Source organism: Mandrillus leucophaeus, unplaced genomic scaffold (genome assembly GCF_000951045.1).
Source record: "Mandrillus leucophaeus isolate KB7577 unplaced genomic scaffold, Mleu.le_1.0 Scaffold341, whole genome shotgun sequence".
NCBI lineage: Eukaryota > Metazoa > Chordata > Mammalia > Primates > Cercopithecidae > Mandrillus > Mandrillus leucophaeus.
Genome location: NW_012103599.1, coordinates 1,139,645 through 1,156,731, shown reverse-complemented (window position 1 = coordinate 1,156,731; position 17,087 = coordinate 1,139,645). Strand labels below are relative to the sequence as shown.

At 34.3% G+C, this 17,087-nt stretch overlaps 1 protein-coding gene across 1 annotated transcript in view; it reads left to right on the top strand.

The window, feature by feature from the left end:
- Positions 1 to 17,087, top strand: part of DOCK7 (dedicator of cytokinesis 7) — a 235,089-nt gene that overhangs the window by 88,962 nt on the left and 129,040 nt on the right. Inside the window, exons 15-17 of the mRNA XM_011988949.1 lie at positions 9,990 to 10,107; positions 13,368 to 13,438; positions 15,862 to 15,898. Of these exons, the coding sequence (XP_011844339.1) occupies positions 9,990 to 10,107; positions 13,368 to 13,438; positions 15,862 to 15,898 (226 nt within the window). The remainder of the gene's footprint in view (positions 1 to 9,989; positions 10,108 to 13,367; positions 13,439 to 15,861; positions 15,899 to 17,087) is intronic.

The following is a 17,087-nucleotide window of genomic DNA, read 5'->3' as shown; positions in this document are numbered from 1 at the left end:
AATTGTTAAGAATATGGGTGCTGGAGTCAGACTGTAGTGGGGTCCAAAGCCAGCTCTCGCTGTCTGACCTTGGACAAGTTACTTAACTTCCCCTTGGATTAGTCTCCTCATCTGTAAAGCTGGGGTAATTATAGTACATAATTCATAGTGTTATGATAATTTAACAATAATACATGTAGAGCACTTAGAACAGTGTTGGGCAAACAGGTAGTGCTCAAAATGCTAGTTATTATGTCACATGAAACTAACTTTTAACCTGTGTATGTGTGTGAGTATATATAATCAACCTTACCTAAAATAAATTTTTCATAAAGTTAATATCTTTTTAACACAGGGAAAAGTTTTATCATAATGAATTTCAGTGTAAATTATAAATTGTTACTACAAAATGAACCATTTCCAAATTTCTTTTCTTTTCTTGTTTTTAGAGACAGGGTCTTGCTCTGTTGTCCAGGCTGGAGTGCAGTGGCATGATCATAGCTCACTATAGCCACGAATTCCTGGGCTTGAGTGAGCCTCCTCCCTCAGCCTCCCCAGTAGCTGAGACTATAGATGCATGCCAACACGCCCAGCTAATTTTTAAATATTTTGTAGAGAGTGGGTCTCACTATGTTGTCCAAGCTGGCCTCGAACTCCTGACTTCAAGTGAACTTCCCACATCAGCCTCTCAAAGTGCTGATATTACAGGAGTAAGCCACTGTGCTCGTCCCTAAATTTCTATTCTTAGAAATGCCTCTTCATTGTATAAAATAGAGGCTCTTCTTTTTGATGACTCAGGATTTTGGGTATAATAGTTATAGTACAGGTAGTATTAAGGGTTTTGGGTGTAATAGTTATAGTACAGTATATGTAATACTATAATACAGGTAGTATTCCATAGTGGTTAAGAGCATGATTCTGGAACAAGACTGCCTGAATCAGAATCCTGGATTTGACATTCATCAGCTTTGTGACCTTTGGTCAAATTACTTCACATTTCTGAACCCCTGTTTTCTCATCTGTCCAGTGAGAATGACACCTATTTTATAGGGTTGTATAAAGATTAAAAGTTTATATTTTCAAAGCACTTAGAACATTACCTGGTGTGTCATAAACACTACATAATATTATATATTAGCCATTTTTGTAATTAGAACTAATCAATGCATTTGTACCCATAGTATAGTATTTTACTGGTGAAAATTAATTGCATATTAACATAATGTAAATTGGGAAATTTTATTATAGTCTAGATTTTTTTAGTTTTGGTCTCTTGTACCTTTTTAATGAATTATGTCTTTTGATTAGGTTGTGTATGATTTTTAAGTGTCCAATATGGAACCACAAAAGGGTAAGAAAATATTCTTCATTTCCATCTTACCCTTTACTCTGGTTGATGTTATGGAATTATAAAAGTGTATGTTGAGCTAGAGAAGGAATTCAAATTTTCTCCTTCTTTAAACAGAAAAGTTACAGTTGTAATTATTTGGCCATGAAATACATATTTCAAAACTTCTCTTAACTAAGGTGTCAGCTTTTATGGCTTACAACTATTGACCCTGATATTTCATCTACTTGCTAGTTGAAGGAGAAGATAGATGGGCCAACTTCTCTCCCCATTATACTATAAGCCGTTTATTGGCAAGATTTGTATGTATTTTTAATTTATATTCCTTATAATGCTTTAGTACAGTAATGCCTTACACATTGTAGAAGCAATGTTTATTGAATGACTAAGAGAATGATAAAATCAACATATAGGGATTTTCCAAGTGCAGAATGTATATGTAGTAGTGGTTACCTCCTTTTGATATACTACATTCTTTTTTTTGTTTTGTTTTGTTTTGTTTTGTTTTTTGAGTCGGAGTTTCGCTCTTATCTCCCATATTAAAGTACAGTGGCCAGATCTCAGCTCACTGCAAGCTCCGCCTCCCGGGTTTACGCCATTCTCCTGCCTCAGCCTCCCAAGTAGCTGGGACTACAGGCGCCCGCCACCTCGCCCGGCTAGTTTTTTGTATTTTTTAGTAGAGACGGGGTTTCACCGTGTTAGCCAGGATGGTTTCAATCTCCTGACCTCGAGATCCGCCCGTCTTGGCCTCCCAAAGTGCTGGGATTACAGGCTTGAGCCACCGCGCCCGGCCTATACTACGTTCTTTTTAGAGCAGGGAATTTCTCTTCTCTGTGGAAGAAGAGTAGCCCCTTTTTTAGTGCATGGAAGTAACTGAGCAGTAGTACCAAGTGCTCAGAGAGACTTTATGAAAGTGTTTCCTTCTACATTTATACTGTACTAGGATACTAACGCTTTTTGCTCAATTTGTGAATTTCTCACAAATAACACTGACAGAGTAGAGGTAATGGTCACTTAGTCTTGGTTTCTAGTACATTGTCTCCTGGTGTAAATATCTGTATAATTCTTTTCTTAGAGTAATATGAACGACATTATTGATTATAATTAAAGTAAGTAATTTGCCTAATTATAAACTGCAGAAGCATTTCAACATGGGAAAATACATTGAAAGTAGTAATTTTATAAAGGATTTTCTGCCTGCCTTTTAATACTTCCTGTCTGAGTACACATTGCTAAAAGCAGAATCTGATCTTTGCTTGAACTTGTGCCTATTTAAATAGGACCCTGATCAAATATAACAAGCAATGTAAAAACTAAAAAATTTTATGCCAAGGAAAATAAGAAACTTGTAAGCAAATGTAGGCCCTGATTTAAGGAATCAGTATAAAAATTTCTTAGCTGTAGAGAATTTTAGGACATTTAAGAGCCTAAATTGTTAAATTCCAATCAGAGCAAAGTCCTTTATCCTACACCAGGTTGTGTAATCTTATGGAGATATGACTTTCAAATAAAATACAAGATATTTTGGCTCTTTTTTACATAGTATTTCTTTAATTTCTTCCTTTTTAACTATGATAATTTGTTTTTGAATTAATGTTGCATAGGAAGATCCTATTGTATGTTTTATACTGATAACATATCTCAATTAGAACCACTGACCTATCAAGTGTTCAGTTGTCTCATTAGACCATCTTTTTGGACAGTGTAGATCCAGAAGTTAAGTGACCTTTGAAGGAATAATTTTATCTATTTTACTGTTTTGTATGTTCACTATTAACACGTTAAGTTTTGTACATATATATTTTTTAATTGAACAGCCATATCTTTGGACGTGTAAAGATTTTTATTTGTTTGTTTGTTTATGAGACGGAATTTTGCTCTTTGTTGCCCAGGCTGGAGTGCAGTGACGTAATCTCGGCTCACTGCAACCTCCCCGTCCTGGGTTCAAGCGATTCTCCTGTCTCAGCCTCCCAAATAGCTGGAATTACAGGTGCCCCCAACCGCACCGGGCTAATTTTTGTATTTTTAGTAGAGACAGGGTTTCAGCATGTTGGCCAGGCTGGTCTCGAACTTCTGACCTCAGGTGATTCACCCGCCTTGGCCTCCCAGAGTGCTGGGATTACAAGCATGAGCCACTGTGCCCGGCTAAGATTTTTAATGCGCAAAGGACTTCTTGTGAAAACTCAGGTATTTCAAAAACCTATAAAAAAGAAAAATCTTGACTCTCTTTACTTTTTGGATCTATCATACCAGACCCTTTGAATGACTAACCATAATTTTTTATAACACAAATGAGATCTTGTTATATATAATAGCTCATGACATATATATTATTCAGGATCTTAGTATTTTAAAATTTATTTTCCTATGAATGTCTATAGAGTTACCACATCCTTTTTAATAGCTGCATACTCCTCTGTTACATACATGAACCTTAATTTAATCAGCCCCCTTTTAATCATTTGTTTCCAATTTTCTAATTATAAACAGTATGTATAGAAAATGCTTTTATGGTGGTGGTGTATGTATATAAATATTTTCATATACATTCATAGACGTTGACTTTTAACTTATGATTGCTTTTGTCAGATTGTCCTTCAGAAGGGTTGTACCAATGTACATCTCGCCAGGAGTATATGAGAGTTCCTCTTTTCCTATATCCTTTACAAATGCTTTTAATGAAAAAGGCAAAAAATGTTGATAAATCTAACAGACAAGTATATATCTAGTTTGTTTTGCTGGCCATCTCTATTGCCCTCTTTGCAAATTATCTGGGTAGGTATATAATTTGCTCCTTTCCTTGTTACCCTCTTTTTAAGTTTGTCTCTTTCTGACTAATTTTAGGAATTATTTACATATTGTGGATACTAATTCTTTGTTATATATGTAACAAACAATAGTTTTTTTCAGTTTGTCATTTTCTTCTCCCTGTGTTTATGGTATCACTTGCTGTGTATTAATGGATGCTTTAAAATTTATATCTTATAAATGTTCTGGCTTAGGCTAAGAAATGCCTTTCTCACCTGTAAAATCTGGTCTCTTTAAAGCTCTTCTAGTATTTTTGTTGTTTCATTTTTATTATTTTAGCCTTTGATTAATCTATAATTTATTCTGATGAGATTGAAATATGAATTCATCTTTTTCCTGCTAAGTAGGCAACTACCTGAACGTTTTTCATTAATTTACCTTGTTGTTGATTTGAAATTTCTTTGAAGGAGAATTTTAAATGCAAAGTAAAGGCCTACTAGATTTACTTGGGAATTTATTAATGGAGTCAGTAGTCAAATGGAAAAGAATTTGGATTCAAAATTCAAAATTGCATGCCTTTCACCTTCAGAGACGAGTTTAAAATTATATTGCTTATGTTGAAAATCAAACATAGTTTATCGATAGTGTTCAGTCAATTTCTATTTAACCTGGAATCTAAACTCCTAGAAGTGTTAAGTAACTAAATTTTTTAATGCTGTCTGTACTATTTATTCATTTATTTATTCATTAAATATGAGGCACTATTTAAGGGACTGGTAATAGAGCAGTTATACAGATAATAAGGTCCCTGCCCTCATGTTTTGGTTGTATTAGAGGAGAAATAAAAATAAGAAGTAATACATAAATGAACAAGGTAATTATAGATTCTATAAGAGTTCTGAATGAAGTAACAAAGTGGTGTGATGGGGAAAGGGGAAAGGTGAGGCTTTCCTATATTTGAAAGATGGGAAGTAGCAAGTCATGTCCATGCCCACAAAGCAAAGATGGTAGTAATCCAAATGTGGAGATTTAGGAGTGGGAGTGGCAGAGGGAAGCATGCATGGCATGTTTGTTTTTCTGTATGTTTTGCATGTCTATTTAATTTGAAAATCTCTCATTGACATTTGTGAGCAGATTTTTTTGAGTTTTTTTCTTTTATTATTTTTTATTTTTTAATGTAGATTAATTTTTTAAAAAACTTTTAGGTTTGGGGACACATGTGAAGGTTTATTAGGTAAACTCGTGTTATAGGGATTAGTTGTATGGATTATTTCATCACTCAAGTATTAAACCCAGTACCCAATAGTTACCTTTTCTGCTCCTCTCCCTCCCCCACCCTCCCTTCTCAAGTAGACCCCTGTGTCTGTTGTTTCCTTCTTTGTGTTTGTAAGTTCTTATCATTTGGCTCCAACTTACAAGTGAGAACATGCGGTATTTGGTTTTCTCTTCCTGCATTAGTTTGCTAAGGATAATGGCCCCCAGCTCCATCCATGTTTTTGCAAGACATGATCTTGTTGTTTTTTATGGCTGCATGGTATTCCCTGTGTACATGTACCACATTTACTTTATTTCTTTATCCAGTCCATCATTGATGGGCATTTAGGTTGATTCCATGTCTTTGCTATTGTGAATGGTGCTGCAGTGAACATTCATGTGCATCTGTCTTTATGGTAGCCTGATTTATATTCCTCTTGGTATATACACAGTAATGGGATTGCTGGGTTGAATGGGAGTTTTGCTCTTTGAGGAATCACCATACTGCTTTCTACAATGGTTAAACTAACTTAGACTCCCAACAACAGTGTATGAGTGTTCCCTTTTCTCCACAACCTCACCAGCATCTGTTGTTATTTTTTTACTTTTTGGTAATAACCATTCTGACTGGTGTGAGATGGTATCTTATTGTGGTTTTGAATTGCATTTCTCTCATGATCAGTGATGTCGAGCTTTTTTTCATATGCTTGTTGGCTGCATGTGTGTCTTCTTTTGAGAAGTTTCTGTTCATGTACTTTGTGAACAGATTCTTTAATCCCAGGCCCTTTTCTGGCTGCAATATGATTCTGTGTTCACAGCATCGATCATACTACATTATTATCATTATTTGCTTGTCTGATTTCCCTTCTAGACCATGAGTTCTCTGAAGTTAAGGACTTCATTTTTTATCTCCATATTCTCAGTATCTATCACACTGTGGATACTCAATAAACGTTATAATGAGGAATTATAGACATACTTCAGATTAATATATTATCATGTGCTTTGCATTCTGTTCTTTCCCACCATCTCCTCAGGAATCTTACATTCTTGTTCTAGTATGTGCAGACTCTGTTTCAACTAAATTGTTTTCACAAGGATGTAATCAAGATCAACCCTTTCTTATTTTAAAAGACTTCCAAAATTCTCATATTCTGTCTCCAATTATTACATTATCTTTTTCCCCTTCACAGCTACTTTTAAGAATTTCATTTTATTTTATTACCTCCTTTTTACTCCTGATCCTACTTTTATCTGTTTGCAGCCTGAGATTATCAGTGACTTTCATTTTGCTAAACCCTGTTGAATTTTTTCAGTACTTGCCTAACTCTTGAGTAGCATTTAATATTTAATTATTTCATTTTTCTTATATTTTCTTGCTTTGGTTTCCATGTCATTGTACTCTCATAGTTTTCTTTCTTCTATGTGGGTGCCTTTCCCGTCTTCTTTGCAGACTTGTCTGTCTCTGTCTAAACATAGAATCTTGGAATTCCTTAAGATGCCTTTCTTAGAACAACACAGATGAGTAATTAAGTGATATACTTTTAATCCGTTCATAGCTGGTGTCCTTGAGAATAACTCTCAGCTTGGGAAAAATTATGTATAGATGCAAGACAGAAAAGATTAAGTAAAAACCTGTAGTCCTGAATTTGAATTGGAAATATCAGTATGAAGTCAGGATACTTTTTTTTTGTTAGAAGCATTTCCCCCAGCTCTTTATAACTGAAATCGTCTAGAAACAGTGACCAATCCACAATGAATGCTCACATTGTGGTTTGAAAAAAAAATGTTTCTTAAGAAAACTATAGCTTCTTGGTAAAATCACTGACTCTAGGTCTGGGGAAAAAAAAATAAGAAGAGTCTGGAACATCTTGTCATAACAGATAATTGTCACAGACTACTACAATTGAATAAAAAACCAGCTTGCATTGTTTTTTTCATTTGCCAAAGATGGGACAGTTTAATCATCTATAAGAATAATAACTATAATATACTGAGATTCATCAAATATGTTTCATCCGTGAGTTTATAAATGATGCTAAAAAATAAGATATAATTGATCCTTTTTGGAGGATTGTAGTACACCAATGTATTATTTTGCAAACTGGCAGATAATGGAAAAGAATCAAGCATTTATTCCTGCCTCTCATATAGTGGTTCACTGGCAAAGCAAATAGTAGATGAGGGAAAGCACTCTTCATAAGTGTGCTCCAGATGCAAAATTAAAAAGAAATGATAGAATATTACCGTTTGGCAACCTGAATGAATTAATGGATTTAGGCGGGCTGGGCACTATGGCTTGTGCCTGTAATCTCAGCATTTTGGGAGGCCAAGATGGGAAAATCACTTGAGCCCAGGAGTTTAAGACCAGCCTAATCAACGTAGTGAGACCCCATCTCTACAAAAAATAGAAAAATTAGCCCACTGTGATGACACGTGCCTGTAGTCCCAGCTACTTAGGAGGCTGAGGCGGAAGGATCACTTTAGGCCAGGAGTTCAAGGCTGCAGTGAGGTATGATCACACCACTGCTCTTCAGCCTGAGCGACAGAGTGAGACTTTGTCTCTTAAAAAAAATAATAAATTTTAAAAATTTTAAAAAATGGATTTAGGCATTGATCATCATTGTCGACTAATTTCATAAAAGGAAGCAACCAAATATTTCCTGAAAAAATAACACAGTATCCTTTATAAAGTGATCTTCCTGAAAAAAATTCTAACCTCAATGTGACTAAGGCTCTGGATTCAACTCTCAATTTACAAAAACCACAGTGGAATATCTCAAATGACACTACAGGGGTGCAATCAGTAAAATCTAGGCTCTGGAAAATCTACACAGAAACAATTCACTTTCTTCAACAAATAAATCACAAGGCTAGAAAAGATGAAGGATCTTATAAATGAAAAGACATCCCCATAGACAGCTAGGTACCTATTTTTCCCTCCTATAGGGCTTTTGCATGCCTGTCTTGTAACACTGTTGTTTTGAAGTGGTCTGTGTATAGGCATTTTTATCCCTTTATACTATGTTCCTGAAGACCAGGGAGTGACTTCTTAATCTTACCATTTATTTTTCTAGTGCCCACCACAATGCCTGACATTTATTGAAGCAATCAGTAAATGTTTTCTTTATACACTTTACTTAATGATTTCAGTGGTTGGTCAGTCACAGTCAACTTTGATCTTAAGTTCTTTAGACTAGCAAGCTAACCAGTCATAACAGTTCCATATTTGCCTTCTATATTTTTTGACTATTTTGAGCACAACTGATTCTTCTCCATTTTTTTAGTACTTCTAGATGCTGTGCTTATTGTCAAAGACATTCCGTCCTCCAGCATGGAAATTACTTTATTGCTTTTTCTAGTTGTAAAGATCATATATTTTCACTGTAAAATTTTAAATAAAGTATAAAAATGAAAACCATTACTATTAACTAAAACACACTCAAGCCATCATTGTTATTTTTTAGAAATATGATTTTATCCATTCTCTCTCTCTGCCTTCCCCCACACCCCCATACAGAGTTTTCCACAAATGGGGTAATGCCACTACACATCCTGCTCTGGAACCTGCTTCTCCCCAACTCTGTGTCCCATTCAATATGCTAGGTGTCTCTTTCCACATCAGTAAATATGGCCGTACATTGTCAGTTTGAGGACACATGATATTCCTTCTTATTAAATATGTTAACCAACTCAGTACTGATGAACATTGTGTTTCTTTGTAATTTTGTGTAATCATTCTCTTATGGAACACAATCATTTGTACATGTGTGCAGTTTTCTTCTCAGGTTAGAGGTGTGTTTGTTGGGTCAAAGTATTGTGTTCGTTTAAAATTTCTATATTGCCCTACCACTCTTCAGGAAATTTAGACCTGTTTTCATTGCCCCAGCAGTTGATTAGCAAGGTTCTATTATACTCAACGTCTTGTTCATTGGCTGTAAGCACTAGTCTTCAGGTAAAGTAGCTCTTAATTCTTTTTTTTTTTTTTTAAGTTCTTTGGTGTCTTTTCTTGAATTACTTCTCTTCTGTGTGTTGGCAGCGAGGACTATTAAAGTTAGTCTGTGATAGCGATCATAAGCTGGACAAGAATTCAAACAAATGCAAATTAGGATGTTATTGTCTTGTAGTAACTACCTAACTCTGTTATACCCATCATATTGTAATGCATTTTTGAAAAATAATGTGGAATATTATACCTCTTAAATTCTTAATCACATTTATACAAAAGCCACATTTATAAATGTCATCGTATTTATACATGCTTGGAGGAACTAAGATAATATTATAACTGTTTTTTAACTTAATAATGTTTCATTCCATATTCATTTATTCCATAAGTCTCTTGTAGAGTGAAGATAATGAGTTTTGAGGTCTGACTGACCTGTACTCTGATTTCAGCTTTGTCATTTACTTGGTTGTATATGAAAATCAATTAACTTTTCTGAATCTCAGTTTATCTGCAAAATTGGGACATGTTTGCTGTGTATTTGAATGATTGCTCTCAAAAGAAAATAAAACATCACATGTTAAATAGTTAGCATAATGGCTAGCCAATATCTGTAATTTCAGCATTTGCTCACTTATTTTGTGGTATTTTGTGAGTGATACATAGTGTTTTTTAGATTTGTATTTACTATCTTCTATGCTGTTGCTTTCACAGGAATCTTCTCTACATATACCCTCAGAGTCTTAATTTTGCCAATCGTCAAGGTTCTGCTAGAAATATAACAGTGAAAGTCCAGTTTATGTATGGAGAGGATCCAAGCAATGCCATGCCGGTAAGAAATGTTCATTTACTTTTCTAATTTTTTGTATACAGTTCAAATAGACTTTTTTCTTTCTTTTTGGTTGGCAGCTTCAACATGGAAATTAATGTGATCTTTCAAACCAAATTTCTAACCGCATTACTTTCTGTACAAAGATAGTAATGACATTACTTAAAGACTAACTTATTTTTGAAGACTTGGTATATGTTAGGCACTCCTAGAAATACAAAGATGAATAAGACTTGTAATACAGAGGATATAAAATGAATACATATAAATCTAAAATAGTAGTTTTCAAAAGAGAGTTAGATCAGTATCACCTAGAGAACTGTATCAAAGTAGAGATACCTTTTCTGTACTTTTGACATCTATGATTCTTATTCTCCTCAACTCCCTTTAGAATGTAAGGCCAACTAGGGGAGGTGGGAAGTGATGTGTGGTATATGAGGCTGCGTTATAGTTTGAAAATGCTCCGCAGGTAATTTAGTACGTATGGCTTTCCCACCTTGGTGACAAACTCCGGCATTAGTTCTCAATCTTGGCTGCACATTAGATTCACCTGAGGAGCTTTTCAAAAATACCAGTGCTCAGGCTGAATCTCATTTAAATTAAATCGTAATCTCTGGGATTGAACCAGGTTTCAGTATTTTTAAGTCTCACCAGGGATTACATTTTGCAGACAATGTTGAGGATCAAGCTATGTGCTAATTATTAGAAGATTGATGTAGGGATTCAAAGGAATAGGTAGGTATTCAGAGGTGGGAGAGAATGCCTTACTGAGGTAAGAAGCATCTCATGGAAGAGGTACTTTTGTGCTGAAATCAAAGGTCATTAAAATGTTAATAGCAGTGTGTTTGGAGAGTGGGGAAAGGAAAGCATTTCAAGTTGGGGAATGCCCATGAACCATAATGACAGTGGTAAGTTGCCAGTGAACCAGAGCACTGGAAGAAAAATCAGAAATAGTAAATTGAGACCAGACGAGAGATTCTTGACTGTCTAAATTGTCATTCAGGATTTGTGGGACACTAATAAATGCAAGTTTCATGAGAGTGAATTTTTGGCTCAGCCGATGTTAGTAATATATGGAATAGAAATACGCTATTGCTATAGATGCTCAACCTCTGAGAACCCTAGTGGGATGAAGATGAGCTAAGAATAGGTGCATTGTTAATAGTCTTATTTTATCCTTCCATGTCCATATTTTAATGAAGTTCTTCTGGTTTTCCACATACTAGGAAAGATACGTTTTCTTCTACCCTGTTGCCTCGGTTACATCAACATTTGTATATCTCCTTGACAATAGTGAGCACAAATTATTCATCTTTGTATTCTCCTATGGCATTTTTTTCAGTTTATTGCCTATAATACATACTGAATAAATATTTGTTGAATAATTGTAGAACTTATTTTTGAGGTTTGGAATTCACATTTCATGTTTTATACTAGTTTATTTCTGCTGAAGGAATGAATGTACTATGATGGTTGATGAAAAGATACTAGATTGTGAAAATAGATGCTTGGTCAGCCTATGTGTGAGTTGCCATATAAATTTGAGCATATGACAAATGTAGTATATGTAGAATAATCTGCTTTTATTGTTTACCTAACAAACTCTTTCTTGTCTTATCATATATGTGGCCTCCTCTACAGAGCCCCAGCTGCACCCATCCTATACTGGCAGTTAGACCACTCCCTCTTTGGTGCTACCATAGCATCTTCTCACTTCTTTCATGGGACTTTATCACTTTATAATTCTATATTTATTTCTTAATCTCGCCCATTAGATTGTGAGCTCCTTGAGAGCAGGGACGATGTCTTACTCATATCTATATCTTGACTCCTATCACATTTTTGGATAAATAATTAATGCTCAGTCTATATTGCTGAATGATTAAAAATACATGTCAGATGGTCAAAAAAGGAACACTGTCTGCTTTATGTCATTCATATTATGAAAGTAAACAAGTTTTGTGAAAAGTGATAGCATCTCAGAGGGAAATAAAAGTTTTTACTTGTGTGTTATTAGTCATATGAAAATACAATGTTTTTATGTGTGAAGTGGCTGATTTGAAAGAGTATATAAACATAGACATACTGTGTTTGCTTTTTTTTTTAAAAAAAAAGGACTGTTTAAATGGATCCTAAGATAACTTTTTGATAATGTAATATTGACATGATAAAATTGTGAACTTCATAATTCTGGCACAGGAACAATTTATGAAAACATACTAAGGTATTTTGTAAATTGAGGAAATTATATATATGTTAGGAAAGTCATAATTATTACACTTGTATATACCCTTAAAATAACAGAGCCTGCTTGAAATGTTGCAAAAAGAAACAGAAATACCTGCTAATATGCCTTTCTAATTAAGGATGATGCCAATTAATCTCTTTATATAAATAATAAACTTGGAGTTGTTTTACCAATTGTGTTGATGGAAGTGTGCTGACATGTTCACACATCTATTCATGCATGTGTAAAGATGGCTATACAGACTTTAAAAGTTTAATCTCTGGCTAGATAACACTGCAAGTGTATCTCGCCTAGTAATTATTGCTATAACCTTGATGTTGAGCTATTTATCTAATCAGCTGCTCTAATTAACCACAGTATTCCTGTTATTACTCCAGAATTCAAGAGACAGATATACAAGGCTGAATTACTTTAACTATAAACTTACTCCAAAAGTAATATTGTATTCTTTTTAACATGGTGGATTAAAAAATATATGTATGCAAAAATATAAGAATGGAGCTCCTCCTCTATTGTAGAGTAGCTTGAAGGAAATATTAGAAGCAAAGGATACATAGCTTGACCTAAAATAGGATTTCTGATATCATATATAATTTATATTTGACTTTCAGAATGACTGCTGTTTTAGTGTTGAAGCCAACAATTTGTATAGTAGGTTTATGCCACTATTTATATTTCTTATATAAGTTCCAAATAATATGCTACATCTGATTAAAAGTGAATTCTTCACCTTCTTTAAGAAAAAGAAAAGAAATGTATCTAATTTCCAGTAGATATAAATAAAATTGATAGAAACTTTCAAAATGTTTGAATGTCAGATGGGTCTGTTGTTGAAAAGAAACTTATAGTTAAGCAATTGAACTTTTTGATGAACGTCAGTAGGCACATTGTTCTTCATTGGGCTGATTTTGCCCATTTTTCTCAAATAGTTATTAAATCAGACAAATTCTTACATAGGTATGAAACATCCAGCATTTACTACAACAAAGTTTCAACATGCTGTTATTTGTTTCAGGTAATCTTTGGTAAATCTAGCTGTTCAGAATTTTCAAAGGAAGCCTATACAGCCGTAGTATATCATAACAGGTACTGAATTCAAATATTTCTTTCAAAGTTACTCACTTCTCAGTGGCATTGTTAGCACTCACATTAGTGTGTTTACCAAATGCTTTGCTGCACTAAATGTGCCAAATTCAAGGCTGACATCAGAGTTATAATTTTCAACCTGTGGATGCACAGCCATTCTCTGTTGACATCTCAAATATGACTTTGTACACCAACATCTTTTCTATCGAATTCTCTGATCCTTTCATTTTTATTATATTGTTATTGATTATCATTGTGGCCTCTGGTCCTTTGGTCTTTCCCAGTTATTTCCACCTGACACTTTGTAGTAACTTAACCCTTTACTAAACTTGAACACATTAGTCAGTTAAATTGGTGATGCTACCAGTATCCATTAATTCTTTGATGTAGCGACTTGCCATTTTTCTTCCTTGAGAAATTGCTAACTTTGGATAACCTTTAATTTCTGCTTTCTTTTTTGGGGGGATTATTGAATACTGTTGGAGAAAAATCACAAAATTGTATTAATCAGGACTATCACAAATTGATGTTGTTGTATCATATGATAGGGCTATAGTAATTCATTTAATCTCTTTTTTTGGCCTCAGCTCTTTTGTAATCTTATTTTTTTTTTAACACTTTGCCCTCATTTAGCAATAGCTACAGCAGTTTCTTCTAGCTCCTACTTCTTTTCTGTGTGCTTTACTCTCAGCATTCCTGTTTATTAAGACCATCCAACTTGAGATGGTCCATCAGCTTCTCTACTCTTCATCTCAAATTCTCTATACTGATTTGCCTTTCCTTCTGTTTCGTGGGAAATGATGGCCTACTCCCTGCTAAATGTGAATCTTTTCACCCCTGCTTTCAAATGATCCTTTTGACCTCTTTCAGAATATAAGTCAATCATTTATTCTGTTTCTTGCAGCATTAGTCTTCTGCTTCATTGGCTCTGTCTCTTATTCTCAAAAAGAAGCTTCTGTTTCCATACTTACAAACACAACAATCCTTTCTCAGTGCTGTTGTATAGTATGTATTTTCCTTGCCCTTCTTAAAACTTGCCTCTTATCTTTATGTTATGGCCTTGTCTTGGACTTCCTTCTACCTCTTTGAACACTTACTTTTTTTTCTGTAGTATTCTTTTTCCCGTAAGTGTAAGGCATTCCACACAGAACACTAAAGTTTTGCCCTTAACTCTCATTTTTAATATATTGTTTTCTTGAATAATCGTACATGTATCTCTCAGAGTTACATTCAGTGAAAATGCTACTGCATTAATGTTTATGTGGATTGTTTCCAATTCTGTTTTTAGTCATACTTTCCTTTTGAAGTACAGATACATATTTTTAGTGGCTTATTGTACATGCTCATTTGGATGCCCTGCTGTCTTCTCTGTGTTCATGTATCTATCCCTGACTCTTGTCCTGACCCTATGTCTTTCTTACTCTCCATTTTTATTAATGGTACCACCATTTTTCCAGATACTCTGGCTCAAAATTTAAGACATCTTTGTCTTTCCTCTTTAATATTCAATCATCTGTTAAGTCTTGCTGATTTCCTTTCTGCTTTATTACTAAACATCCTGTGCTGTCCTGTTTCTGGGCCATTCTTGGGTTTTTTTTTCTATTATAATATCAAATCCCTTTATTTATTGAACTCCTACTCATTCTTCAAGGTCCATATCAAATATTACCTCCTAAGTTACAATTTCCTGATCTCTAACTTGAAGTAATCTGTTCAACTCTGTTCTTGAAGCACATAACCCTATATGCTGTATACCAGGGGTTGGCAAACATTTTCTACAAAGGACTGGATGGTATATATTTTAGGCCTGTGGTTATATGGTCTCTCTTGCAACCATTCATCTATGCCATTATAGTGCAAAAACAGCCATAGACAGTAAGAAATGTTACAAGTAAATGGGTATAGCTGTGTTTCAATAAAGCTTTATTTATGGACATTGAAATTTGAATTTCATATAATTTTCACATATTGTGAAATATTATTATTCTTTTTTACCCCCAATTAAAAATATAAAAACCATTCTTAGTTTGCAGGCTATGCAAAACCAGGCAGTGAACTATTTTTAGCTCATAGGCCATAGTTTGCCAACCCCTGTTTTATAGCATAGCTATTGATATATGTGTGTCTTATTTATATTCCTACTAAGTTGCATACTTTTTGAGGGTAGTTGTTTTTTAATGTTCGTCTTTAAAACCACTACAAAGGTAACGCAATGTTTAGCCAAAGGTGGGCAATTAAACCTACTTATTGAATGAATAACTCTCTTAGATGTTTAATTTTCAACAAAAGTCTTCACATTATGTGATTTTTAGGACAGAAGTGAACTAAAACACTGAATACCAGGAAATGTATTGATAAAGAAGATAGTAATTTCTAAAAATTATCCCATTTTATTACTAGGTCTTTTTTGTTGTTGTTTGCAGCATCAGTGGAATTAAAATGACTATGCCATCTGACATTGTTGGTAAACTCAACTTTCTCATAATTCAGTGGTGATTGGTGGGATTAGTAATAAGATGCCTAGTGTCTTTTTTTTTTTTCACCAAAGTCATCAAGTTCTCAGATGGCTAACATTAGCTATCTTTCTTGTTTATTATCAAAAGCCTTGTTCTTAATATTCCTGTGTTCAAGTCTGTACCTGTTAATGTTTTTGAGGCTTATTTGAGATGGAAGGATATTTGACCTATTAACATCTAAGGAAGAAAACCTGATTGATGGGACAGACCTCGCTTTAAGGATAGTTGGAGCAATATGGTTTGGTTGCGTTTTTGTTGAATATAATTCTGAGAGATACTCATTGAATATGGAAGGTTGGAATGCTAAGGTTTTATCCCTTTTTGTTATGAATAGCAGCCATGCTTTTCTATAAAAGTGCCCTCTTGGGATTATTCTCAGTGAATATTGAGAAGAAAGTGTCATTGATTTGATCAAACAGGATATTTGTTGTATTCTTAAGAGTCTGGAAGTGCTCCTAAACTAAGACAAATGCAGTTTGTGGGCGTTTCCTGATTTTACTGGGTTTTTTTGTTTATTTTAGCAGTCAATTCTAGTCCATATTTTGGTAACTTTTTTTATTTCTTCAACGAAATGGTTGATGTAAGACAGTCTATAGAGCAAAACTAGATCTTTTTTTAAAAAATATTTTATTTTATTTATTTTTTGTCTCATTCTGTCACCTAGGCCGGAGTGCAGTGGCAGGATCATAGCTCACTGCCGCCTTGAACTCCTGGACTCAAGTGATCCTCTCATCTCAGCCTCCCAAGTAGCTAGGACTTTTAAAAATTTTTTTATTTATTTATTTTTTTTGTAGAGATGAGTCTGGCTATGTTGTGTAGACTGGTCTCAAACTCCTGACTCCAAGTAATCCTGACGCCACAGCCTCCCAAAGTGCTGGAATTACAGGTGTGAGTCACTACACCTGGCCTCCAGCATGATAGTTTGATATTAAGTTGTCTAAAGATGCCTTTTTACCACTTTTTTTTACAAATTAGTTTTTTTACACATTAGTTTTAGTATGAAAGCATACTCCTATGTAGGGAAAATGTTTTATGAATTGTTTATCAGAATTGGCTCATAAATATAGAACTCCCTACCTTAGTGTCTTTTTTTTTTTTTTTTTTTGAGACAGAGTTTCCCTGTGTCGCCCAGG